This window comes from Cydia splendana, chromosome 3, assembly GCF_910591565.1.
Source record: "Cydia splendana chromosome 3, ilCydSple1.2, whole genome shotgun sequence".
Classification (NCBI taxonomy): Eukaryota; Metazoa; Arthropoda; class Insecta; order Lepidoptera; family Tortricidae; genus Cydia; species Cydia splendana.
Window position 1 is genome coordinate 14,525,699 of NC_085962.1, and position 27,826 is coordinate 14,553,524.

Here is a 27,826-nt window from a genome sequence, read left to right on the forward strand (position 1 = left end):
TTTCTGCTGGGATATTTTTTTGATATTTCATATATTGTTGCAATACGTTACATGAATATGTCTGGTGAAGAAAGTTTGAACGGAGCATTTTTCCGTAAAAAGATATTAACGATTTAAGACTTTAGGTATTTACTTTAATTCTATTATTATTATTCTTTGGAAATCTATACAATACTTTTTATTTATTGATACTTTATCATACTGTAAAGTTTTTTCTGGCTGAGGAATTACTGCGGGGTCCACTACCTTTATTTACTACACTATCTGGTTAAAATTGAAAATAACTCAACTTCCATTCAATAGATGGCGCTGAATATTGGAGAAACGCGATTTTTTTATAGACAATATCTCTCGTCTTGTTTTATTCGTCTCTCAGTATTAAGTTTCTTTATCTGAGGATGGTTGTAACGACGCATTTACACTGGTCATGTTCATGTTATATGGCCGGCAGTTGTATGCGGCAGTAAATGCGCCTTAAACGTTGCAACATTTCAGTAACATTTCATATCACTGAAACTAGCCCAAGAACATCTAATTACACTTAATTTATTAAGATATGAATCAATTATGCAATAAAATTACGACATAAACATACATCATCAGCAATGATCGTTAATTTTCCAGCAATTTTGGTGCAGCATAGTAAAAATAAAGGATTTTCTTAAAAAAAAATCTAGGGAGAGGATTGGTTAAGGTTAATATTACTGTTATTAACCCTAATTATCTATTCCACCTAAAGTAGGACATACAGATGCTTTTAACCAACAATTCTGCACCAAAATTGCTGGAAAATTAACGATCACTCATCATCAGTCTTGATTTAATTACACTAACGTCTTCCTCTCTTCGGACACTGGTTTTCTGGAATGTTCCTCCATTTCAAGTTGCTTGAATCGAGCGTATAATGCACTACTGGCTAATACTATGATGTTCGAGGACCACCATAATGTGTTCTTGGTCTCGCTGTACCATTGAGTCGCCATGATAGTTTGGGCACAGGCCTTGGCTGTGCCTGATATGTTGTGTGTAAGGGGTGATGTCACCTGTAATTCAACATATTTTGATGCAGTTATCTATGTGTCCCCTACACATAAATAACTGCAATAACTTTTCTAAAAGGAACTAATTCACAGTGTTCCGTCTAGAACAAGCTAGGTGGACAAAATTCATTATCAAATTTCCACTAATGAGTAATAAGATTAGATAAATAACATTCTTAAACCCCCGAGCCCATAAATCGATCATGCCTAACTTTCTAATTTTATGAGTTATAGGGCGCCGAAGTCAGCTAACGAGGTAAGTGAGATCGCACGATTAAATCAGTTGCAATTCTGTGATGCGTTCAACAACATCTCTTTCAAGTAAAACATTATATTGTGGAAAGTTGTAGTGATGGATCTTATAGCTGACGGTAAGCACTTTATATTTTTTATTTAAACATATTCATATCTGTCGTAATAGTGCAATATATAGAGCATTAAAAATGTACTTTAAAAATGTTGAACTTTTTCTTAATTTTCGAACTTTGATAGACTGGCAAACACTTGACAACACTTGACAACAGTCTAGATTTTACATATGATGTACTTCCATTATCCTTCTTTATGATGGTGTATATTTCATTTTTCACAAATTTTCACATTTTTTTTTTTCTTTTTTTTCGCAGAACACGTTTTCTCTATTTTAAGGAAGGGGTTTTTGAAGAATGGACAAATAAGGGGGAAAATGACGAAAATTTCCACCTGTATCAGTTTATATTGGTAAAATATGAGTTACGAGATTTCACAGAAGAGTCTGAGAGACGGTTGAAAAATATTTTAACCAGTTATTCATCAAAACGTCATCTTCGGGGGGCGTCAGCGCGTAAACAGTGTTTATCAAACGCTCCCATTTAAAAATTAATTTAACTGGTACAAAGTGAGTCGTCTTCTATTAAACTTACATCAAAATATGCGTAATTAGACAGTGATTGTATAGTGCATAAACTCAGTGAAAATATAAGTTAGAATTTAGGAGAAATTACATAAAACCTTTTATAATCAAAAAGTGCGCGCGAATTCGGCAAACGATTTTAACAAAACGCGAAAAGTTATATGAAACGCTGCGTCACTTGCGACGTTTTGGACGTTGAATACGACGCTGCCAGTTCTGAGAATTTGAGTGACCTCTGTTGAACTTTGAACAAAAAGTGTTCTTTTGTGAACATTAATGCTTTGTTACTTCGATAATATTATTGATACTTTACTTAAACCACACTTAAACTAAGTAAACAACAATTACGCCAGACATTATGCCGCGTAAGACACAGGTTACAAAGAGTGCTGGAAAAATGACGCCTACAGCGTGCGCTAGATGCAAAAATTACGAGTATATAAAAAGCCTAGTTTCGTGTGCATTATGTAACAACAAATACCATTTTGACTGTGCTGGCTACCCTGAAAAACTGTACCGCCTGAGGAGTGCGGATTCTAAAAAAACAATGGAAATGTAAGTCATGCATAGAAATAAAAACTGATCCAAATTACCCGAATATCCAATCACATATCAGAAATAAACGAAGATCATCACTTTTTAACGACACTTCGAACACAGTATGCCATATTATGACACCGGAACCACAATCTGAGTCGCAAAACGACCTGCACACAAATCTGCACAGCGCCTACCATAGTCAGGTATCCGGAAACGAATCATCAGACGAGTCATTTTTCTCGCCCAACAAATTACCAAATACCTGCTCAACCTTGACAAATAGCATGGAATTTTTAAATGATACGGTTGACCGCGCAGCTGATTACATGGAAAAGCAGGAATTGCAGGATACTATCTCTCAGCTAAAATCTCAACTGGACGATATGCGAATCAAACTTGAGGATTCAATTACAAAAAGAAACGAACTGAAACTAACAAATTGCAAACTTTTAAAAGAAAACAAAGTCCTAAAAACTTTGTGTCAATCTCCGACGGCCAGTGAAGGCAAGGTCATAAATAAAAGAAGAAGACACTCCTCATTGCATGCAGGAACCGCATCAACGCATTCTCCGTGCAAAGACCGTAAGCTTGAATTTGACTGCAATAAAAAATTACTATATTTACAACAAGAAATAGATAAACTAGAAACACAACTTGACGCAATAAGACGAGTGAATACTGAGCTGATGGACCACTTAGACTGCCTAACACAACAATCGCATATTCCAGAAACTAAAAATACAAATTCTATCCCTAACATCACAACAAAATCTTCAAGGAAGATATGCATAATTAGTGGAAAAAATGAAAAACATACCAGAGAGTTACTTCTAAATAACTTTGCTTCGGATGAAGTCTGCCACTATATTATTTCTGGCGGGAACATTAAGGAACTAGTAAAAGGGATTCACACAAAATTGGAAGGCTTCACGTTGAACGATTACTGTATATTATTTATAGGAGAATCTGACTTCGAGGTTACACAGAACTACTCACACATAATTGAAGACCTGAAAAACCAACTACTAACCGTCCAGCAAACTAATATTATTATATGCAGTCCAGTCTTCAAACTAAGTAGATTCGCAAATATATATAATAAACGAGTGGAGGCGTTCAATAACCTATTGTACCTGGACAGTCTCGTATGCGTATCTATTAGATAGTAGTAGGAATTTAGACTACTCTCAAACAATGTTCTACAGAGTATCGGGAAAAATAAATGATCTTTATCTTTATCTTTAAAACTGAATACCAAGTGGAATAGTGTGTCAAGATTAAAGAAGCAATTTGTGGAAAAGTTTAAAAGTGGTCTAGGTGACCAAAATATAGAATTACGAGTGTACATAACTAGACCAAGTGCATCAACGTCGTCTGAAAATGTTAATCCTGCAGGAAGAACCAAATTAAACTTCAAAAGCTCCTCTTTTAAAATGAAAAAAACGCTGAGTTAAAGATCTGGTACAATTACGTACCTAGTGTTTTAACTGCTGCCGTAATCCCGATTGATTCGTGATCGGCAGGAAATAGAACACGGCAAAAATGTTAAAAAATATTAGAGAAAGTCCACATAAGCCAACGTAGTCTTGTTCTTACGACAACAGTTGGTATTTCAATGAATTCTAGGCAGCTAAGTGTTAATGAGGCATTAGCATATTATATTGAGTCAAAATCGACAAATACAAACTTACGAGCAGACTAAAAAGTGATCAATGAAGGCTGATTATCATAAATATTCATCATATCATTATTTGCCCAATGCAAAAGGTACAAGCGTGTTATATCCTTCAGAAGAACTTCAAAAAACTAACGCAAAACAAGGAAAACAAATATTATTCTGATATAATACATGAGTTAGAACAGCTTATTAGGTTATTAATAATTAACAGATTAATAATTAATTTATTATTAATAATAAGTTAAGTTTTAATTAATTTTCTATATTATATTTTTAATTTTTTGCATTTTTTTAAGTACTTAAATAGTATAAAAAATATTGTATCTAATGAACTGTATAATTTTGTTTATTATTGTGATAATAAATTATTTGTAAAAAAATATATAATTAATTTAAATATATATTTTATTTTAATTTTTTTACATTTTTCATGGTATTTTAAAATTTTTAGTAAATTATATTTAATTGAACAATACTAACCATAATACTACCCAAAAACACAAAAAAATAATTTTGTCCACCTAGCTTGTTCTAGACGAAACACTGTGCAATTGCTCTGATGTTCTGATTTTGAAGTATTATTTTAGATTTATTTTAAATTTAATATAACTTTATAATTTAGCGGACCATCAAGTCTCCCCAGTCTCCCCAAAATTTGACTTGGTAATGCCGCGAGCGTTAGACTGTACATTAAATGGTCAAATGTCACTAGTAAATTACGTCCGACCATACCTACACCCTAATAGCCATTACGGTTTTCAAATGCGAACATACCTTTATTTGAAGAGATGTGACATATCCAATAGCAAATCCACAGATGCCACCTATGACCATCTGCACCCAAAAATATGTGCTGCCGAAGTTCGTATAGTTGCTTAATGCTTGCAGCTCACCATTCATCGCCATTAGAGGGAGAAAGAGAATTATGGAATAGGCGTTGTTATAGTAGGAAAGCAACCATACTTCTTGGTTGACATGCGGTAACACTTTCTTGGTGTAAATTGAATATAGCGAGAGCATCAGTGAGCCGACCACTCCGTATATTGTACCGATGAGAGAAAAGGAACCTGAAATTGAAATATTATATATTCAACACATTAAGTAGGTATAGGCAAAGACATATGTAACTTCGTATAAGATGAATCCGTACACGGCGGGAAGAATTTGATAACTTTCGGGAAAAAATTTAAGAAATTTGAACCTTATGCAGTTTTATTTTAAGTTCAAATTTCTTCAACAAAATATCTCGAGTTATCAACTTCTTCCCGCCGTGTACCGAAATAAAGTCTAAGGAAAAAACGTGCCTCGGAAATCAAGAAAAAGTCATTCTCGGATAGATGGCGCACACACCTTTGGCCTATGCTCGGCTAGATGGCGTGACGACACCGTTTCATATTTAACAATTTTAACACATAGATATCAGTGAATGAACATGGGTCAAAATGATATAAAAATAATAAAATCATTTATCCATATACTTATATACATTTTTTTGATAATTTTATACGTTTTCATTTTGAGTTTTAGTCGTGTGTCGATAGATTGGCAGTAAATTTACTGTGACTACAAAATTTACTATGACAGGACCCCTCTATACTATCTATTCTCTTTGGTATAGGTAAACATAGCATTTAATAATTAAAATTCTTTCCTTAGCATTAAGTATTATATTATTTGGCATATTCATTATTTATATTGCAATAAAGTAAATATAATTTTTGTTCATCGACTATAATCTGTGTATTACAACTTTATGTACAACTCTATAACCTCACTCTTTTTAACGTTGGATAGTCTATGGCACTTGTGACTCAACGAATATAATTGTATCGATACGGTTTAGTCAATTATAAAAATTTTGAAATTAGAACTTTATACATTTCGATAAAATATTGCTTGTTTAAGGAGACTCGACTTAGTACAAATTAGCCAACGATGGCGTTTCGGAACTAATACCGTCGCGGCATCTGTCGTACTTCCGTCTACTTAAACACGCTGCTGCGTCGCGTCTGCTTTATGATTGGTTGGCCAACTGAAACTTTTTTTCACAATGGACGCCCACGAGATTTTCTCTGCATTGAAATTTGAAAACTTGCAAAAGTGTTAAAGTTTTTGTTTTGTGAGTGAAGCAGCGATGAAAATATGTTGCCCACTACTCAGGAAACGTGATTAGATTGAGTGTTGCATTATCCAGTAGTAGAACTAAGTATTGCATTGGGTTAATTTTGGTAACACTATATTTATCTTACCCCAATGCACCTTAAAAAATGTACGTAGTAGTTTTTCATATTAACTGTTTTACTATTTCTGTTAACTTGAGTAAAATAAGTCAGGTAGTAGAAGTAGAAAGTATGGTATTATTCATTATTTATTTTAGTTATTTTAGTTAACTCGTAGAAAAAGTATTGTATAGGTACAATAGTGATATAATCAAGTTTTTCAATCTCGTACCTTACTTAGGCAACTCAGCAAGCTTCGTTGCCTAAACACGGTACTCGACTGCAAAACTCTCTATTATATCACGATTGTATAAAATACTAATTTTTTGCAATAAAGAATCCAAAGTCGAATAACTTAAGGGCCCAATTTATTGCCTAACTATAAACATAAGTAGGTATGCATGTTCACCAAAATGAAATGAGCCAGGTTCATGCTCGAAATGGTACATACACGACTTACAGGTCAGGCTAAATTAAACCTTATGGCTTATTATACCAAGGAGGATTTGAAATAGAGGAATATTGTCAATGTAGGCTCTTCTCAAAAGTTTGCCAACCTGTCTAGAGAAAAGTTCTACTTGAAGGGTACACGGAAAGAACATGTCTAGTCACTTTTTTCGGAAAATAAGATTTTCATCTCTAAATGTGGCGTATTTCATTAACTATTAGTACTATTACTTATCTGTTTTTTAACCATCATATAATATATTTAACACAACTTTATTTTAAGTACATACCGTAAAATGGGGTGAGTAGGGACAAAACTGACATTCAAACCTCGATAAAACTATATTTTTACATGTGGCAAACTGATTTTTATACTTACATAATAAATGTTCCGGTGGTTTGAATGTTAGTTTTTTTAAATGTTGTGTAGTTCCATTTCATAACTTTAAAGATAAATACGAAATAGTAGGAAATCCCAGCTCACCCCGTAGTAGGGGTGAGGAGGGATTTCCTACTAATGTGAGTTTTGAAAATTGTTGGATCGACACTTTGGGATTTTGACACTTTTGACATTGTTCCAAAGTTTAAAAACGCGATTACTCCAAATGTTCCTAAAGTGACTAGAAATATTCTTTCCGTGTACCCTTCAATTATACCTAACAAATTCTCCTGATCTACACCAAGGTAGAACCCGAAGATGATGAAGGCGCAGCACATAACACACCGCGACGAGGTGGTCTGCCCAAGCAGAACCCATGTCAGTAAAACATTGAATACTGTAGTTAGAGACCGCCCGATGTAGTAAAATGAGACCTCCACATACTTCAGGCAGAGGTTGTTGGTCGCTATCATCAATGTGAACATTATTGATAGGGGGATTACCTGGAAATAAAAAATAGAGCTTTATATACCCTATACATTGGCATGGTGGATGGAGGATGGGTTTTTTTTTTTGAAGTGAAACCTTCTTTAGCGGCGCTGTGCACTTTTTGTGATGGGGAAAAAAATGTTAAACTCGCGACAGGTCACGTGACCGTAAGATTCGTAAGACGGACACGTGACCTGATCGAAAAACTGTTACAATGTCATTGAGTTTTCAATTCTGCCGGCACTCCCGGAGTGCAACCCGTTGTTTTTTTTTTCTCTATGTTGTATAATTTGCGTGAGTCAATCGGTCCTCGCTAGAAATACGGGCGGCCGGTTGCTCTTTGTCGGATAGAAGCTATATGTGATGTGTCTAGTCTAGTAGGTGCATATTACAGATTTGTTGGGGCAGGTCCCCACAGCGAATACGGATGGCCTTGTCCTAAGTTTCCAGGTCTTCGACGGGATTGGCGGTTTCATGGTGTAAAGTCAGGTAAGCAAATTTATTAGGTCTTATTAAAGGTTTTTAAGGTGTCAATTATATATTTTGTGTATTTGATAAAGGAATCGAGTGTGTCTTCTTTTCCGATAATGTGTTTTATAGTTCTATGTCCTGTCTAAGTTGCTGTCTGTGCCGACCACAACTGCGCCTAATGTGGATCTGAAGTGGATAGCCTCGGCCACCACGGGCTCGCCTGCTCTTCGGGTGCCGGCCGCCTGTCTCGCCATTCCGCCCTCAATGACATCCTGAGAAGGGCGCTCGTCAGTGCCGGCGTTCCCGCCGCTCTGGAGCCCCAAATAGTGCGGAACGACGGTAAGCGCCCTGACGGAATGTCACTGATTCCCTGGAAGATGGGTCGTGCGTTGGTATGGGACGCCACTTGCGCTGACACGCTAGCGGCGTCCTACGTCCCATCGACCAGCAGGCGTGCTGGCGCGGCGGCGGACACTCGGGAGCGTCAAAAGGTAGCCAAATACAGCTGTCTCGGCGCCCAATACGAATTCGTCGCATTTGGCGTCGAGACACTTGGTTCGTGGGGCAGAGGCGCACAGATGCTCCACAAGGCGCTCGGGAAAAGGCTGAGGGAGGCAACGGGCGACCCCCGCGCGGGCAGCTTTCTCGCGCAGAGAATTGCCATCGCAATCCAGCGCGGGAACGCTGCCTGCGTGTTGGGCACCCTCCCGAAGGCACCAAATTTTGATAGGTATTTTTAATTTTTAGTTATTTTAATTGTAGGTAGTTTTAGTTTTATATTCCTGTTTATGTCTTGTAGTAATTTATATTAATAAATACAATAACAGTTCTATGTCGGTATTTTCCACAGATAGTTTCGTGGTCACATCTGGCATGTGCATATCTAGGACAATATTTAATTAGATGTTCAATGGTTTGTACTGTGTCGTTATCGCATGGGCAGGTGGCGTTATTAATTAGCGCTTTAAATAATATTTCGTGTAACCATGGCCTGTAAGTATCTGTGTTAACTGAAATGTGATATTGGTGTGCTTACGGAGAAGTTTGACGTCATCTAAAGTAGGTAGCCATTGTTTTACATGTTTCCCTGTTGTTGGAGGATGGGGTAGTGGACATCCACCAACTTGCTGGGTGGACACTGTAAAGAAAGCCTGCCAGGAATTTATACAGGCGCCTAGCTATTATTAGGAAGGCGAAAAATCGTGCAGAATGGAGAGCCTAGGTGCACAAAATAACGACCTCATACGGTCGCGACCCTCAGTCATGAGGAATCGAGGCACAGACGTAGATTTGACGGATTTAGGCGGCCAAAAGTCGATTTTGCAAAAATCAACATATTGATACAAAAATATCACGTGGGGGTAGCCTATACACCCAGGTATATTGTGGTACACTCCCCACTCCTTATAGTCAAACCTGAGCCGCACAACACAACAGGCAGTCGAACTTTGACTATCGCTCAGAGCGCATGTTTCTGTTCTCGACGCTCCTAAAAGTTACATGTTTTCCAAAGTGTATATATTCTTTTTCTGGTATTTTCATAAAGTTTTATTGATGGAATCCAGTTATTCAGGGAAGAATTTATATATTTAAATCATTTGATTATTTTATTTTTACGTTTATCATATATTTTGAGCCAGTTAACACCTTTCACAAAATGTTGTTATTTCATAGATTTGGTTTTACAAACGTCTTTTTGTTGTACTTCAGGGTGCGTCCCTGTAGTGTATTGTATATATTTGAATAGAATGCTTATTCCTCTTTACGTTGTTTACAAAATTAGCCGCTACTAGCCGCAACCTCCGGACTTAGACGCTTTCAAAGAAAATTCCTTTTCGTTTAAATTGATTAAAAAAAATATTATTTTTACAGGTAGGTAAACCTAGTGCTTCGGTGAGAAAAGTTCTCACTCGAAAATATATTTTAGAGTAAATACAAGAGCAAAATTTACCTGTTTTTAATTTTTTTTATTAAGTTTTTTATTTTATTTTTTATTGATAAAATATAATTGTCTTTAATGTAAAATCACGTTTTATAATGTTTTATCCCATTTTGAACTAATATAAACCCTAAAATAATATTGGCCGCCTAAATCGGTCAAATCTACGTCTGTGCGAGGAAGAAGAAGATACCCTTTACATCTTAATTGATTGGTTGTATTGTAAGGATAAAATAATTTACAAGGAAGGAAGGTTTGCCCACAGGGTAGGTGTACTAGGGTAATTGTCAATGCAGCTTATGCAGCCATCTGGTATATTGTCATCATGTCAATAAAGACAATATATAAAAATGTTATGCATACAATAAATGAAATCAGAATAAGGTTGCTGTAAAAGAAATTATAGGTCCTTGAGCTCTTATCTAAAAAATAGATTTGATAAAATTAATTGGTAATATAAATTTAATGTGGTTTTGTACTTGTATTAAATACTTAATTATTAGCTGCATTTCTTATATCTAGTCACATACATTAAAGTTACAGTTATTGTTTGTTTAGAATAGTTAAAATTACAATAGCAGGTACTTGATATAGGATATTTTGGAATTCAGAGCCATGATAGCACAGGTGGTTGTTTATGTTTTCATGTTTAATTTCCAAAATGTTCTATATCAAGTATCTACTATTGTAATTTAACTATTTTTCAAGCAGTAAAGATGTAAAGAGAGAGCTACACTGACAAGAGTCTAAGTCTTTATGACGACGAAAGATGTTATCTGTTTAGAATCTTTTGTTATTATTGCATTTCATTTTGCACAGGTAATTAGCGGTTTGGTTTAACAATAGAGAACAATGCCCATTCATCATTAGTAGATCTCAAACTTTTAAAACAATATGACTATAACTGAGTTATATTGTTTTAAGTGTTAATACTAAATACTTTATTTACTACTACTTTTTTTAGCATTACAAAAAAGGTAAACAATCTTGATGTGTCTTTTAATTGAAAAACACGTTTTTAAAATAAGTCACGGCAAATATGTAACAATTATGAATCTAATACAATCATTTATATTCTTCAGCTTTCGTAAGTAATAGTTACTGATTTTTTAAAAGCGTTTTTCAATTAAAAGACATGTCAAGATTGCATACCTTCTTTCTAATGCGTTTAGCATATAGATTTAGACTATGCTATCTTCTTCTATAAAAGCCAAATTAAATATTAAGCCTATTATTAGCATACAAATTAATAGACAGGTTTTACCTTTTTCACTACATCCCAATTCCAAGGTGAGCCCTTAGGAAATGCAAATACTCCTGGGATGCCTCCAGTTTTGCTCAAACTTGAGCAGATTATGAATGAAATGATGCATTGGAACCACGTGATGAACAGTGGCGCTTCCAGAGGCACAGCCTGGCCGCTCAGGAGGGCTTTGTTTACAAAAACTGTGACAATTGATACTATCCTGGAAAAATACAGTTTAAGTATTGACAGTAAATATTTTTTTACTTAATACTTTTTGTATTCAATACTTTTAAAGTTAGACCAAGAAAAGTCTGCAGCGATTTTGATAGCCCACCCAGTGCAAGTGTTATTTTAAACGTCAAACTTCTATGAAATTATGACTTATAAATAAATAACACTTGCACTGTGTGGGCTATCAAAATCGCTGCAGACTTTTCTTCTGGGTTGATGATTTCATGGGTTCTATTACTTACCAATAGCAAGAAACTACAATGAATATTTTTATATATTGGGAGCATAACTCCGAGCGCTGCTCCTTCATTCTTAACTTTGTTTTTTTCATAGGCGTAGAAAAGTAATAAGCTATACTAGCAGCACACTGCACTGCCTTGTCTCAGTATAATACGAATGACCGGAGATCACACCGTAAATCGTGAAATTACTGAAATAAGACCAATCAAATGAAGCCAACACAGGCAACCGGCAATGCATTCGCTATGGCTAAATGTTTATCCATTCCTCGACCTACCATACGATTATTTTTGTTTCACTCTAATACACGAACAGTGTTAAGCGAGAAAGAAAATTAATTTCATTTAGTTATTGATAAGGAATATAGTTGTTTACAATTATCCAATCCGTTTCACCCTCTGTAGGGCTACCGCCAATACCGAAAATCGTCAATTGCGGGCATTTTTCTCTGTCACTCTAATTACGCCTTCATTGGAGTAAAAGAGTAAGATCCCCGCAATTTGCGAATTTCGGTTTTAGTGTAGTGTAGCTGATCTGTCAAGCTGACATTTACATTACCATAGAGTTTATGGCCTTTAGGAATATTATATCTATGGTTATGCGTAACCATAGATGGTAGGATCCTATAGACGCGCCATACGCTTGCCTCAAGCGAAAGCGCTATTATTGTTTGTCCTTGTCACAGTCTCACATTTTTTATTTGTTCCCCACCGTAAATTTAGTATGGATTATGGTGGGCAATAAATAAATTCTACCAATCATAGTGTCGCATTGCGTATGTTTTGTCCCTCACTGAGGTACGAGTATACCACTTCTATAGGACCCTACCTTCTATAGATCTAAACCAAAGAGTAGTATAATATTAAGCCCCCTCCTCACTCGTGCGCGAATCGCGGCGCGAAGCCGCGAACGTGAGTGTGGCGTCGATTTTCGCAGACAGCGAAATCGACTCCACACTCGCGTTCGCGGCTTCGCCCGCGATTCACGCGCATAGTCTGGAGGGGGCTTTATATACATATTAAGCCTCGTCCACACTCGTGCGCGAATCGCGGCGCGAAGCCGCGAATGTGAGTGTGGAGTAGATTTTCGCAGACAGCGAAATCATTATCGTACCATTGTACGGAACCCTTCGTGCGCGTGTCCGACTCGCACTTGTTTTTTTTGCTCCTTGCAACATTTATCACTGAAGTAATCAAGTACGCACGCTGACGTCAGTGTCTTGTCTGTCTTGGTGATTTTCTGAATTTACTGATTACCGTTTGGCGGCTGATTTTATAAAATTTACAAAAATATAATAATAACCCGGTATTTCAAAAGTTACTTTCAAGTTTTTCACGCCATAAAAATGTCGTCAGGACCAGAACCCAAGGCCGTGGAAGCGGAAAATCAAGAAGCGGGATCGAGTATATTTACCGATATAATTTATAGCCCCGTTAATTTGCTATTGACTGTGAATTGTGTTTTTATTGTTGTAATGATATATAAATTATTAAGGAGTAGGTTTTCTAAACGGTCGGTCGAGGCTGCGATGCCAGAATTGCCTAAAATTCGTAAAGATATGACGGTGGCGGAGTTGCGACAGTATGATGGGACTCAGCCGGACGGGCGCGTGCTGGTGGCTGTAAATGGGTGGATATTCGACGTTACGCGGGGACGCCGCTTCTACGGGCCCGGTGAGTGCATTGTTTTATTAATAGCACCGCATCATCGCGATTGACCCGGTAGATTTGCATTCAACGTACGCGCGACTCGCGTTTATCATTCACGCCTCTATCCAGCCATACAAATGAAAATCCAGAATTTGTCACTGAAATTTGAACCTATAGTGCAGGGAATAGAGTTGATTTTGGTTTTGTTTGAAAATTGAACGAAACAACAAATGCGACCCTATTCCAATTGAATATGATTTAAATTTCATCGAACTGAATTAGTACTATAGGTAGGACCTTGGGCCTTAGGAGGCTATCAGAAGACCTTGTTTTGGCGACCTTCTATGTGGTTTGTTTAATAACAAAGGCGGTCTTAAATACTCCTGTATCAAATGTAAAACTTTTGTGTAAAAAGTATTTAAAGAAATAAAATAATCAGATTGAAAATATAATGCAACAGAATTAAAACCTTGTCTGTCTAGCTAGTCCTTGGTCACTAATAGTGTTTTTTAAACTATTCCTTTTTTGAGGTATGGAAGTAAAGCATATTCTAGTTTAATCTAGTCTAAAGTACTAGATTGTAAATTTGCTGGAAGGTTACTCCTTGAGTGAAACTTAAAAAGACTATTAGGTATACGAAATTTGTTTTATATTTGTTATTAATGAAGTGTGGACTCTTGACTCATGCACAATCAGAACATTTTATCAACAAAGAGCCAAGATAGATTTCCAGAAGGCCTTAGATATAAAGGTCGGTCTGTCAAATGAAACTTATATAGAAACATTGGAAACTGTATAACAATAGGCATCCCACAGACATTCCATGCAATGCCTTTGTGTCTCATATAAATGCACATTTATAATATAATAATATAATAAAGCCATTTATTCCAAACGATATAAATTACACTTGTTTTCTTATTTATTTATAATATATCCCTCAATTCGGTGTGCCGTAAGGCATAGGCCTCCTCCAGCTGTCTCCATTGGGCTCTGTCTGCAGCAACCCTCATCCAGTATGGCCCTAGAGTCAGACGAATGTCATCTTTCCATCTTGTGATTGGATGTGCTTGCTTTCTAGTACAGCCTCTAGGGTACCATAGAGTAACCTGTTTGCTCCATTTTTCTATTGGGCAGCGTAGCATGTGGCCTGTCCATCCCCACTTTAGATGGTCAATGCGAGCAAGTATGTCGGTAATCTTTGTTTTCTTTCTTATTTCTGAGTTTCTGATCTTATCTGACAGTTAAATGCACATTTAGTGATATTCTTTGATTAGTACAATCTCGTTAATCCAGCACTAATGCTGATACAAGAGACCGGGATTACAGGAAAATAAAAAACACTAAAACTAAAATATTGAATTCAAAGAAATATTGACTGCTATCTGTTTTTTGTTTTTTAGCAGTTTTTAGCCATTTACAAAATTTAGACATAGAATGATCATTAGAGCCCCTATTTTAGTAGGATTACTGGGTGTATCAGACCACTGAAGTGCTGAATTATCGAGATTTCACTGTATAGTAGAGTTTTCTTTTTCTGTAACAAAGGACTCAAAACATGCTTGATAAATAAAGGAACAACCCACACCACTTAGTTGAATTACTTAATAATATGTTTTTAGAGGGACATTTCATACTTATAAACTAGGTATTTTATTTCTGCAAACCTCATCATTAAGTGTTGTTATATTGATGTTGGATATATTCATAACTTGTCCATTGAGTCTATTATTCTCAACTTCAACAACAACAAACAGATCAGAATAATTCCACCTCAACATGTCTGACCAATTCGCAATATTCTTCTCATGTTTTGAACTATTTTGTATAAAAGCTTGGGTTATTTTATTATACATACTAGCAACCCACCCTGGCTTCGCACGGGTTACCCAAAACCTTAACACCTAAACGTTCCTCAAAATCACTCTATTGCTAGGTGAAAACCGCATGAAAAGCCATCCAGTAGTTTTCGAGTTTATTGCAAACATACATACACACAAACAGACAGTCAACCGTATCGTTTGTACGTTCCCGCCAATCCGGATTAAATGCGTCCAAGTCGTCCCGCCATCTCCTTTTTGGTCTGCCTGCACCCCGGCCAGCGCCATCTATGGTGTTCCGTGGGTACCACTCGGTAACAATTTTGGCCAATTATAAATTTTCTAAAATAAAGCTATATTTTGCAGGTGGTCCATATGCTACATTTGGCGGTAAGGACGCCTCCCGAGGGCTGGCGACATTCTCCGTGACGTCATCAGACAAGGAGTATGACGACCTAAGTGATCTCAACTCTATGGAGATGGAATCAGTTAAAGAGTGGGAGGCTCAGTTCCGAGGTATTTATACATTTTAAAGTAAAACTAAGTTACACTGTCAGAAACTAGAATCTACTAAGGTTGCAGTGGTTGGAAACCTCGTTGCGAACTGTATAGTAAGGTTTAAGTTCTCTATAAATACACTTGTACAAATAACTATGCAAAAACATGTTAATTTTTCTTTACCTACACAGTGCAGTCACGTACTATGAGGCGTTGGCACTAATTGCTAGCATTAAAATCAATTGCAACAAAGTTCGTAGTGTTCGTAATAATAAAGCAGTGGAATCTTCTTCTTCCTCGCGTTATCCCGGCATTTTGCCACGGCTCATGGGGTCCGCTTGACAACTAATCCCAAGAATTGACGTAGAACTAGTTTTTACGAAAGCGACTGCCTTTTGGGGGCCAATTTTTGAATTCCGATTGCTCGATGTCGGCACTCGAAAATCGGTGGAAAACGGAGAAATGCAAATTTTTGAAAAACGGGCGATAGAAATTGGGAATCCAGTGGTATTGACCACTCGTACTTCTATTAGTAGAATTTAAATGCCTAGTAGTGGAGATATTATTGAACGAAATACACGAAATCGAGCGGTCGACATTCAAAAACCGGGCCCCTGACCTTCTAACCCAGAGGGGAAACTAGGCCTTATTGGGATTAGTCCGGTTTCCTCACAACAAACAACAATAAAAAAAACAATAATAAAACAGTGGAATATTGGCCTTAAATCAGACATCCTCCCAAATAATGGTCTGATGAATTATTGTAAAGGTAGACGTCCACAGAGCCGCATCGGACGCATCATCGCACGTAATGAATTTTAGTATCCTTTGTATTGAAAGTTACACAAGTGCGTCCACTGATACGCACGCATTGGACGCATCGCACGCAACGGATTTTAGTATTCTTTATATCAAGTGCGTCCACTGATCCGTTGCGTGCGATGCGTCCGATGCGTGCGATGCGGCCCTGAATAAAAGTACGAAACTGCCATTAATTAAATCCTTATAGTGCTGAAAAAAATTTAAAGTTTGTTCTCAGAATCTTCGAAGTGAACATAAGAATTTTTTCACATTTTATTTCGTTTTTCGTGTACTTGATATCAAACGAGTTAGCTTTCTAAGCTGATAATTTTAAATGAATTATAATACTCGTGGTACCATCGCCCACACTGTTAACTGTACATCGGTGGACCTTATGCCTTTTGTAATAAGGTCCACCGATGTACAGTTAGGAGTGTTGCTGTCTGTACTCTTCTTAGACAGGATGCTTGGCATTATTGTTCCAGCCTTTTTTTATGTATACCATGTTTATCATGACTGTTACAAACTGCAAACATGATAAATGCGCTATCTGACGTAATTCATTATTATCAATATCAGGTGATGTCTAATCTAAACGGAACCTGCATCTAACAATCAATTGTAACATTATCAAATGTATTATTGCACAGGCACAGGCAGTTCTGAACGTTTACCAATCCTGAATGAGCACAAACACCAAACAAACAAACAAAACAAACACAAAGACAAAGGCTCGTACCAATGAGTTTTTCGGAACTTATGTAGGTACGAAATATCATTTGATATTTACCAGTCGCTTTTCGGTGAAGGAAAACATCGTGAGGAAACCGGACTAATCCCAATAAGGCCTAGTTTCCCCTCTGGGTTGGAAGGTCAGATGGCAGTCGCTTTCGGAAAAACTAGTGCCTACGTCAATTCTTGGGATTAGTTGTCAAGCGAACCCCAGGCTCCCATGAGCCGTGGCAAAATGCCGGGATAACGCGAGGAAGAAGAAGAAGAGAAATAATACACAAAGATTTCAAAGCTAATACTACAACCATACAATTACTCTTTTTAGAACGTGACAGGCATGGTGACACTGACAGGCGATAAAAATGCGACCGTGCTACCGCCGCTGAGGGCCTACCGCGAATAACGTTGAACGTTCGACGTGTTGCCTCTCTGTCGCACTTGTAAATTCGTATGTAAGTGTCACAGGGATGCAACACGCCGAACGTGGTTGTAAAGCTGGAAACAAATTATCGGACGCGGCTGACGGACGCGGTTGACTGGCGCGACATAAAAGTGTGCAGTGTTCGGGACGTGGGTTGCGGACGCATTTTTGTAATCCTTTAATTTGAGATTGTACAGTAATTCCTTGTTGCGAACACTGGATAATTCTTTCCTCCATTTTTACCGTACGCACGTCCAAGCTCTCGCGTAGTCCGCGTCCTTCTGGCGCAGTGACGCGTCCCGCACCCCGTGCATACTACTGAATACCGTCCGCGGACGTTTTCGGCTGACAGGAACATCCAGCGCGCCAGATTTCTTTCGGATGTCCGAAGGCTCAAGGTCAGCACAAGGTTACGTCCACGGCTTACCTCCTATAGTTTGCACAGTTCAGTGTATATTCATTATCTATATACCTATAAGTCGCGGCTGTGAGCCGCGTCCGTCAGCCGCGTCCGATAATTTGTTTCCAGCTTAAGGCCTGGCCTGAGTGGACGCTCGAGTTGAGCGTGCAGCGGGGCGGCGCGTGCGGCGTGCATGTTAAACAAATGCAAACGTATAGGAGCGCCTTAGTGCACGCTGCTCAAATCACTTGTGAGCCCGACGCCACGCTGCACGCCACGCCGAACGCTCCGCTTCCAGCGTCCACTCAGGCCTTACAACCACGTTCGACGTGTTGCATCCCTGTGACACTTACGTACGAATTTACAAGTGCGACAGAGAGGCAACACGAAGCGTGAATGTTCAAAACAACCGTGGTACTGATAAGATATGCTAATGATATTGTATTTGAGTTTAGATATGCCCTTCATTAAACATATAAATGACTACTTGCAAAGGTTAAACGATGTCACGCTAGATTTATATTATCAGTGACAAGTAAATAATAAGATCGTATCGTCGGTCTCGATACAATGCACCGTTGTGTTGCAGTCCTCGTAAGTTGTTTGTTGTGGCGCAAGTACCTATACCTAAAAACTCCACAGATGTAAGCGGGAGGTTTAAAATTAAGCGCATTAGGTATACAGGGTGTAATCGTTAAGTGTGGCCAGGCGATAATTCCGTAAATATAACAGATATCAGAAAACTTCAAATTGATATCGAAAGTGCGTTACCCAATGAGTAAAATTACATTATTAACTTTTTTAAATAAAAGCAGAAATATCCCAAACATTAACTTCAAACCCAATACATTTAGTACGACGACTCACCCCTCAAAGAACGCCGTCGGTGTCGTAAGAGATAAAACTGCTTGAGATTCATTATTTGCGATAGTAAACTGTAATAAAATAATAAAACTACCGTTTTAATACAGTAACTTTATACATTTCGCGTTTGCGTTAAATCCGGTAGTTCTGATTTTTTGCAGACATGTTTATGATGTTGGCCCAATGAATAATACAAGTTGGTGACTTCGAGCGCTGAACGCAACTTTGTCAAATATCGAAAAATCCGCGAAAATTTCGGTTTTCTTTTAGATTTGGGCGATTATAACCCTAAAGGACTAGTTTTTGATAGTACCTTCCTTAGAAGTTTTTAAAGAAGACTAAATTTGCTACAATACGAGATTTGCAGCTTTGTTTGACCTTAGGAACAATCGTGCCAAGCGGCATTGCCCGAGTCAAAAGTGCATACTCACTGCACTCTAGGGCTTCCAATACCGGGATCCCGAAATACCGGGATCCCGTCTGTTTAAACAGATTTTTCAATACCGGTATTTTTTAATGAAATACCGGGATCCCAGTATTTTCAAAAACCAGGAAAATGTGCCTATTATAACGTTTAAAATCTATTAAAATGGTCAAATTCGGCTGTATCAAAAGATAACTTGCCAATTTAATTAAAGAAGATCATTTAATTGAAACAAGATCTGTGCATATGCGTTAGATAAATATTTGGTGATGAATTCTGATGTTCTGCGGGCTCAGCACGGTTCCATTTTTATCAACTATCACTATGCGCGTCCCTTTCGCACTTACATACTTGTTAGAACGTGACAGGCATGGTGACAAGGGATAAAAACGCGACCGTGCTAAGCCGCCTGGATATATTAAGGGGCCACCCCACGCGAATGACCTTCGATCTGAATCCCTTAGTTTTCTGATGTTTTTTGTAGTTTATTATATTAACAACAACAGCTTGAAGCAATATATACTAAGACCAAAAAAAGTAAGAAAATGTTGCCACTTTTTACTAGGGCGTCTTGTATTAATGCAAAAATAAGTATATAAAAGTACTTTTTTAACTCGCAGGAGTAAAATTACTAATAAATAAATTATCTTAGCGTGATTATTTATCAAAAGGAAGTTACTATTTTACAAACAAATTATTACAGTGGCAACATTGTCTTACTTTTTTTGGTCTTGAAGTACGTTTTGCAGTTTAGTATCCTATATTTACTTCAAAGTTCATTGCCTTCCAGATATTTGGCATCAAAATTGAACAATTTTAGGCTTTAAACTGGTTTTCTGGCCATAACTTTTGTGTTAATTTGTTTAAAATGAAAACCCTGGACACGTTTCTCGAGACGTCAAAGACGAACCCAAATATTTAGATTTCGTACATGTAATTGTAAGATTCTTCACTGCAAACTAGATACGAAAAAAGTGTTTTTTTTTTCTATAATTTTATAATAATTAAATATAATTAGTTCTTAAATTTTTATCAAAAAGTAGAAAGACATTAATTGTAATGGCATACGAATTTTTGGTGCCAAAGAATATTTATTGGCTGATTATTAAGCCCCCTTCAGACTATGCGCGTGAATCGCGGGCGAAGCCGCGAACGCGAGTGTGGAGTCGATTTCGCAGGTCTGCGTTCAGGACTCCACACTCACGTTCGCGGCATTGCGCCGCGATTCGCGCACGAGTGTGGAGGAGGCTTTAGGTTGAACTAAAAATGTGACTTGTGAAGTCAGCAAGGCGGATAAAATGATTGCCAACCTGGAGGGTTGACATAATTATTGCAGATGGCGATTATTGTTTAATATCCTAAGCTAAGGACATACATATCTGGTGTAACAGTGAGCCTTTAAAAAAAAACTCAAATTTTTTAACCTATTTATAGTCAATACCGGCATCCCGGGATCCCGGTATTGATGAAGACAGTTTCGGTATTAATACCGGTATTGAATGAAGTCCGGTATTTGGAAGCCCTACTGCACTCACCTAGCTTACGAGCTCAATTTCAAAAAAATCTAAATTTTGAAAGCCTTTATCTCGGAAACTATTCAATCTACAGGGACCATTTTAATCTCGTATTGTAGCAAATTTAGCCTTCTTTAAAAACGTCGAAGAAAGGTTCTATCAAAAACAAGTCCTTTAGGGTTAAAATCGCCCATAACTAAACAAAAACCGAAATTTTCACAGGTTTTTCGATTTTTGACAAAGTTGCGTTCGGCGCTCAAGGTCACAAACTTGGATTAAATTGGGCCAACATCATAAATAAGTCTGCAAAAAATCAGAACTACCGGATTTGACGCAGAAGAGCCACGTTACAAATTTCTACAATTTCACTGGATTATTTATGAAATAATAAATCTAACATTTAACTTATTTTTTAAGGAAGTACATTTTTTGTTTACAGTAGTTGCTCGAAGTGACGCCTTTCTTGTGCGATACATTGACGGACTTTCTTAAATGTTTCTAAATGAACTTTTCTTAAAATATGCGTTGTGATTAAAAAATAAATGTTAGATTTATTATTTCATAAACGGTAGTTTTATTATTTTATTACAGTATATTATCGCAAATAATGAATCTCTAGCAGTTTTATCTCTTACGACACCGACGGCGTTCTTTGAGGGGTGAGTCGTCGTACTAAATGTATTGGGTTTGAAGTTAATGTTTGGGATATTTCTGCTTTTATTTAAAAAAGTTAATAATGTAATTTTACTCATTGGGTAACGCACTTTCGATATCAATTTGAAGTTTTCTGATATCTGTTATATTTACGGAATTATCGCCTGGCCACACTTAACGATTACACCCTGTATAATTATACGCGGATAACAAATACACTCCGTGGCCGTGACGTGACAGAGCAATTCACAAGAATTTAGTTTTGAGGAATTTCTCAACCAATGCTCGTGATGTTTTATGAGCGTGCTCGATAATTAGGTATGTAGATTTTTTTTTCGATTCAGTTTTTGGAAATATTTAAAAATGGCGAAGGCTACTGAAAGTCGGCTCACAGAGAAACAAGTCTTAAGATTCTAAACGATACTGTCTGTTATTTCTTATTATTATCATAGACCAGCGGTCGGCAACAAGCGGCCCGCGAGCTTCTCTGGCTATTTTGTATGTAATATTGACAAACGACAATGTCTGATAAAGTCATAAATATTAACAAAGTGCGGCCCGCGTCAACTTCGGTAACTACTATTTGGCCCTAGGCCGCTAAAAGGTTGCCGACCGCTATAAGGGCCAGTTGCACCAACCACAGTTAACCGACTGATCAACGTCACGCAGCAGAGATTTATGAAACTTCCCATACAATAAAATTTAGCGAACGCTTTAACGGCGACAGACGGTTTGGTGCAAGGTGCAACCGACCCTTAGTGTCAAGTAGCGGATTTGATAAATCCGCTACTTGACGCTAGATGTCGACTATAAGCAGCGTTTTGGTTACGCGCGTGTCAAGGGCATTAGTGGTTTAGTATTGTTGGTCTGTTATTATTAATGAATGATTTATCTATTTACAGAGAAATACGACCTAGTGGGGCGCCTCCTGAAGCCGGGAGAAGAGCCCACTAACTACTCGGACGAGGAGGGGGATGAGACCGACCCATCCACCGCCAATTCCGTCGACAAAAAGGAGAACTAATTACAATAACTTGTTTATTTTTATACATCTATTCGAATTAAGGTTCCGGTACACTTGGGCGTTTACTTGTAACATCAAGAGTTCTCTGTTTTTATAACTAGGATACTACTATCGGCTATTACATTTGTGATAATATATTTATATCATATATGAAACAGTTACCTATATGCTCTTTAGAACACACAATGAAATAATAAAACCGTTTTGTTTGATCTATTCTTGTTTATTAAAAGATCATGTTGTTACAAGTGAATGTTTATATGTATATGCACCTTAATAACATTGGCTTAGGATACCATTAGGAAGTAAAGTACTTACATGATCTTACATTCCTGGATGGTGTTTTTAATTGCGCAAAATTGCGACTTACGACGAAAATTGTATTTCTAATAATAAATTCGCTGCATTTGTGATCCGAACACATAACGGCATTATAGCGTATGAAGCACATATTCGCGACGTCAACACTCAATATGGCACTCGCTAATTTAAACTTATATATCAAAAGGTGGTTGATATAAAAATCTTTTTATATAAAGCAAACATAACCTAAATGATGGGGGTAGCATTATTTTCTGCTAGCATTAATTTACTCAAAATCTAATTTAAATTCTAATGTTCAGTCTGCAGCAGAAGTTGCTAAGCGGGCGAGGTGTTCAAAATTACCTTGAGTCGCTCTTATTCTCTTAATAATAAAGTCGCGTCAAGATCATTTAGAACACCTCGCCCGCTTAGCAACTTCTGCTGCTGACTGTTCAAGGTCAATTAGCTTTAATTCGATGTGCTGATAACTTTCAAAAGAAGTCTAAATTATTTTAAACTGTAAGGAGGTAGGGTTGTTTTTTTATACGATTATTTGGTTGAGTTAGGATAGTTACTAATACCTAGGTACCCATGACGTCATCGGCTTGTTATCAATCGTGGGTATTCGTGATCTCAAACATTTAGATATTTTAGATCAGTAACACTGTTGATTTTTATCAAATTTAATACCAACACTGTTTTAAATTAATACACATATTTACTAATACGCACTAAAGCCTAAAAATGTACCTACCTAGGTATTTGGCGCAATCTACACTCATTCATTAATATGAACTTTACGAGAATGTAGAGTTAAAAACTGTTGTTGCGTTTGTACGATATTTATTTGCATTGTCAATACGATCGGATTTTTTAAAGAGAAAGTCTTTGAAATTATAATATATGTATTTATGCGTCAAGATTTATAAATTATATCCACCATCACTATCTTCTTCCGCGCAATAACATATTATCTACTACTAAATTTAACGTTAACCAGTCCGTGAAACATGGTTAATGTAACCTGCCCTAAATTTTCGATTAAAGTTCTTCTCTGCGTGAATGTATTAACAAAACAAAGGTAGGATGCAGAGTACACAATATTGGGATGACGTACTATAAAGGTCAATCTGGGACGCAGCAATACGGAGGAATAAGATAGCAATATCGTTTGCTCCCTCTAATACGAAACTGCGTCTCTTAGATTGGCCTACGTTGGGCCCAATAAGTATACTCAGCATGATTCATAAAGCCCCGTCTCCAGCCAACTTGATCAGATCGAGTTAGCTCGCGCGGCAGCCCGGTACCTATCCATTGCGCGCGGCTGCCTCGCGAGCCAATGTTCGATAGTTTGCCGCGCGATATGGAGACGGGGCTTAACGGTTGCGTTCGGAATCTAATCCTATATGAAAACTTAATAAGAGCCATATTATCTTAAATTAAGAGTTTTAATCTTTATGGTTATGTTACATAATATATAGTCTATGATATCTGTTTTTTTGTTGATAAAAATCAGAGATCATGGATAGTTTTTATAACCCCCTTCAAATAATTATTCAGTAACCATAGATAGATATTCATATTCTTAATTTAAGATCGTGCGGTATACATGTCCCTTATGCAATTTTATACAGAGCTGACATAAAATTCAATAATGGAACACCAACTTCGGCGTAAGAGACTATTAGACGCACACATAAGACTAATAAGGGGCTCTTCTTAAGTTTGATTTTATAGGTGTAAAATTGATAATAATTAAAATGTACACCTATCTACATAAAGCGTTGTATTGTAAGCACTCAACTGAGTGTTTTGTTGCTAATATTTAACATTCTATATTATATGGATATATTATATCGTCTTGAAACTGTTGCTTTTACTGAATAATTCAAGTTATATTGTCCAATTATTGAAAGACTGAGTGTTTGTATAGTATGTTGGTTGAATTGAAGGTAAAATTTATTTATAGTGCGTAGTATTTTTGTATCAAATTCTTAACAGTAACATTGATGCTATAGGAAGTTTATGGCTATAGGTATCTGCAATTCTGCACTAGCCTCCTAAGGCCCAAGGTCCTACCTAAAGTACTTATTCAGTTCGATGAAATTTAAATCATATTTAATTGGAACATAGTCGCATTTGTTTTGTATCGTTCAATTTTCAAACAAAACCAAAATCGACTCTATTCCCTGCACTAAAGGTTCAAATTTCTGTGGTTTATCATTTGTATGGCTCAAATTATTGGTTTTTCATTTGTATGGCTGGGCCTTAAGGGGCCCACTGATTAACAGTCCGCCGGACGGTATCGGCCTGACAGTTGTTCGGAACTGTCAAAATTTTGTTCTAACTGACAGGCCGATACCGTCCGGCGGACTGTTAATCAGTGGGCCCCTTTAGGAGGCTAGAGTAGAGCCACGCACACAACATGTCAACGCAAACATGTCGTGTAATTACAGCGGGATTTTTAAATTATTGTTGTTCTTTCGTACCGATGAGTTCAGCACCCAACTGCAAGTTTGACAAAAAAGCTTCATCAAGGCATTTACATATGTATTTCTATACGAGCAGTGGTGAGCAGAAATATGCATATTTATATTGTATGGCCTTCTAAACTTTCTATGTTTATTTATTCACAATATGTAGCGGTACTTAAAAGGTGTATGTCTTGGTGTTTTAAAAACAGGAATGTATATTTAACAAACTATTTTAATGTTGTGCATAATAACACATATGTTCATATTATTTAACTAATTGAAATAAGGATATGAAGGATGTTTTAAGTTTGTTTTCAATTTTTTTTTGCAAAAAACCGAGTAGAAGGCCCTTATAAATTCGACATCGACACATCACTAGTGAAAAATATATGTGTAAAGCGGTATTTTAATGTATTGTTCTTTTGTTGAAATCATGTTTTGTTTATTGTTATAAGTGTTATTTTTAAGAAACATTGGTGTATGTATGTTTTGGGATAACAATAATTGTTATTCAAATCCCTTTTGAACTAGTATTGTAAGTTATGTTACTGCATTTTTTTAATTTTAGTTACTTGTGCTACTTACATTCGAGCATGCTTAAATAATAATCCAGTCTTTACACATCTTTACACAATATTTTTAAGTTGAGCTAAGAAATTTACTTGTGAATTATGATTAATTAGTGTAATCTAAAGGACGTGTTTTGGAATATATAAGTAACTATTTATTTAGTATTGTTGAACAAAATTTAAAGCCGCCTTAAAAGTCCTTAATTAGATTGTGTTTACACAGAGGGCCTATGGTGAACTAGGTTCAACGTGTTGCCTCTCTGTCGCACTTGTAAATTCGTACGTAAGTGTGACAGGGAGGCAACATTTCGAACGTGGTTCACCGTAGGCCCTCAGGTCCATCTGCTTATCAAAAGACGCGTTGACAGCAACATTGCTTGAGGTTGTTAATTATCTAACGCGGCAGCCTGCTGAATACCTAAGTGCGCCCTTAAAATTAAAACTGTGAGTGTTCCAAGAATAGTTTATGCGGTCGCACTTCAGTGCGGCTAGCGATGAAACGCTATGAACACTTATACTATCCTACTTTAAAGGCCCTTCCATATTTAGTGCATGAATCACAGCGCGAAGCCTTCGCGAGATTAAGAATCCGAGCCGCCGATTTTTGCGCATTTTTCCAAATTTTTTGTCAGTTTGTTCCGCAACAAAAAGATTGGAATCTATGTACTATCATCGCCTCCTCATTGGTTCGTGGTTAGTGGTGGTGTTCTGCGTTTTTCTCGCGTGACTCATGCACTTAATGTGAAGGTCCCTTTATAAGACCTCTAAGGATCCAGGCAAACGAGTCAAATGTACAGAACATGTCGAAGATGTGTCGCTGGCGCTAAACAAAGACAAACTAAATATTTATTGTAACTTGTCACATGGATTTAATTAAAGCGTTTTATATAATTTTAATTGTAGTTAATTTTGAACTCCTTATCGACGCTTATATTTCCTCCAAATGGCCTACCTCGAACACAGAAGTTCGCAAATTGCGGGTATCTTTCTCTGTCACTCTAATTACGTCTTAATTGGAGTGAAAGAGAAAAATGCCCGTAATTCGCTAACTTCGGTTTCGAGGTCGGCCCTCAGGGCATCGTGGATATGATCGGGTTATTCCCACTAGTTACCACCAAGTTCTTACCAGTGGTAACTACTGATACTACTGGGAAACTACTGATAACTACTGGGAACTAGTGATAACTACTGGGAATAAAAATTCCCAGTAGTTACCACCAAACCGAGTTGGTGGTAACTAGTGGGATTTTTTTTTTCCCAGTAGTTACCACTGGTAAAAGGTGGGAATTTTATTTCCCAGTAGTTACCACCAAAATATTGTTAGAATTCAATACTAATAAAAACAGTATAAATAGTATATTATAAATGTAGCGTGCTGTAATAAATAATTGACCGTAGTTATGCAGAAAACGACCAACTCAATTTTTTGTCAATGCAGAAAGCGACCAAAGCTACTGAGTTAGGGTGTAAGTCACTTTGACAAAAATAAAAAGTTGGTCGCTTTTTACAGAACTACGGTCAATTATGTGTCAGTTAGTGATTCAGTAAACTGCTTTAAAAGTGATCAAAAATATTAAAACAGTTTTACCGGTATAAGTGTAAAAACTAAAATAGAAGAGTCTCATTCTAGTTAAGTAGAAATTAACTTACTATCCGGATTAAATTTATATTATTAACTGTAAATTGAATTACATATTTATACAAACGAACAACAAATCAGTCAAGAACTGATTTCGTTTTATTATTTACAGCTACTTCATTTCGTTCTATTATAACACGACGCAGAGCTGGAATATGTAGGTATTCATAATTTGTAGTTAGGCTAAATAAATAAAGGGCATGGTTGTTATTAAAACCGCTTAGGGCGC

General features: G+C 36.9%; 2 protein-coding genes and 1 long non-coding RNA gene across 4 annotated transcripts; 2 read left to right on the forward strand and 1 right to left on the reverse strand.

Moving 5' to 3' along the window:
- Positions 1 to 804: 804 nt before the first annotated feature.
- On the reverse strand, positions 805 to 12,206 carry LOC134806860 (GDP-fucose transporter 1). Of its 2 annotated transcripts, XM_063780266.1 has the most exons (6): positions 12,089 to 12,206; positions 11,814 to 12,001; positions 11,359 to 11,560; positions 7,473 to 7,698; positions 4,925 to 5,217; positions 805 to 1,043 (listed from the first exon to the last, which is right to left on the reverse strand). In XM_063780266.1, the coding sequence occupies exons 2-6, from the start codon at positions 11,900 to 11,902 to the stop codon at positions 825 to 827; spliced, it is 1,029 nt and encodes a 342-aa protein (XP_063636336.1). In that variant the 5' UTR covers positions 11,903 to 12,001; positions 12,089 to 12,206; the 3' UTR covers positions 805 to 824. The 2 variants fall into 2 exon arrangements, with proteins under 2 accessions (XP_063636336.1, XP_063636335.1); XM_063780265.1 differs by having other exon boundaries at positions 11,814 to 12,206.
- An 802-nt stretch (positions 12,207 to 13,008) lies between these two features.
- LOC134806546 (membrane-associated progesterone receptor component 1-like) lies at positions 13,009 to 23,251 on the forward strand. The gene is made up of 3 exons (XM_063779847.1): positions 13,009 to 13,484; positions 15,647 to 15,796; positions 22,491 to 23,251. The coding sequence occupies exons 1-3, from the start codon at positions 13,157 to 13,159 to the stop codon at positions 22,610 to 22,612; spliced, it is 600 nt and encodes a 199-aa protein (XP_063635917.1). The 5' UTR covers positions 13,009 to 13,156; the 3' UTR covers positions 22,613 to 23,251.
- A 2,051-nt stretch (positions 23,252 to 25,302) lies between these two features.
- Positions 25,303 to 26,851, forward strand: LOC134806280 (uncharacterized). Its single transcript, XR_010146498.1, has 2 exons — positions 25,303 to 26,171; positions 26,287 to 26,851. It is a non-coding gene; the product is annotated as an uncharacterized LOC134806280 (long non-coding RNA).
- Positions 26,852 to 27,826: the final 975 nt, after the last annotated feature.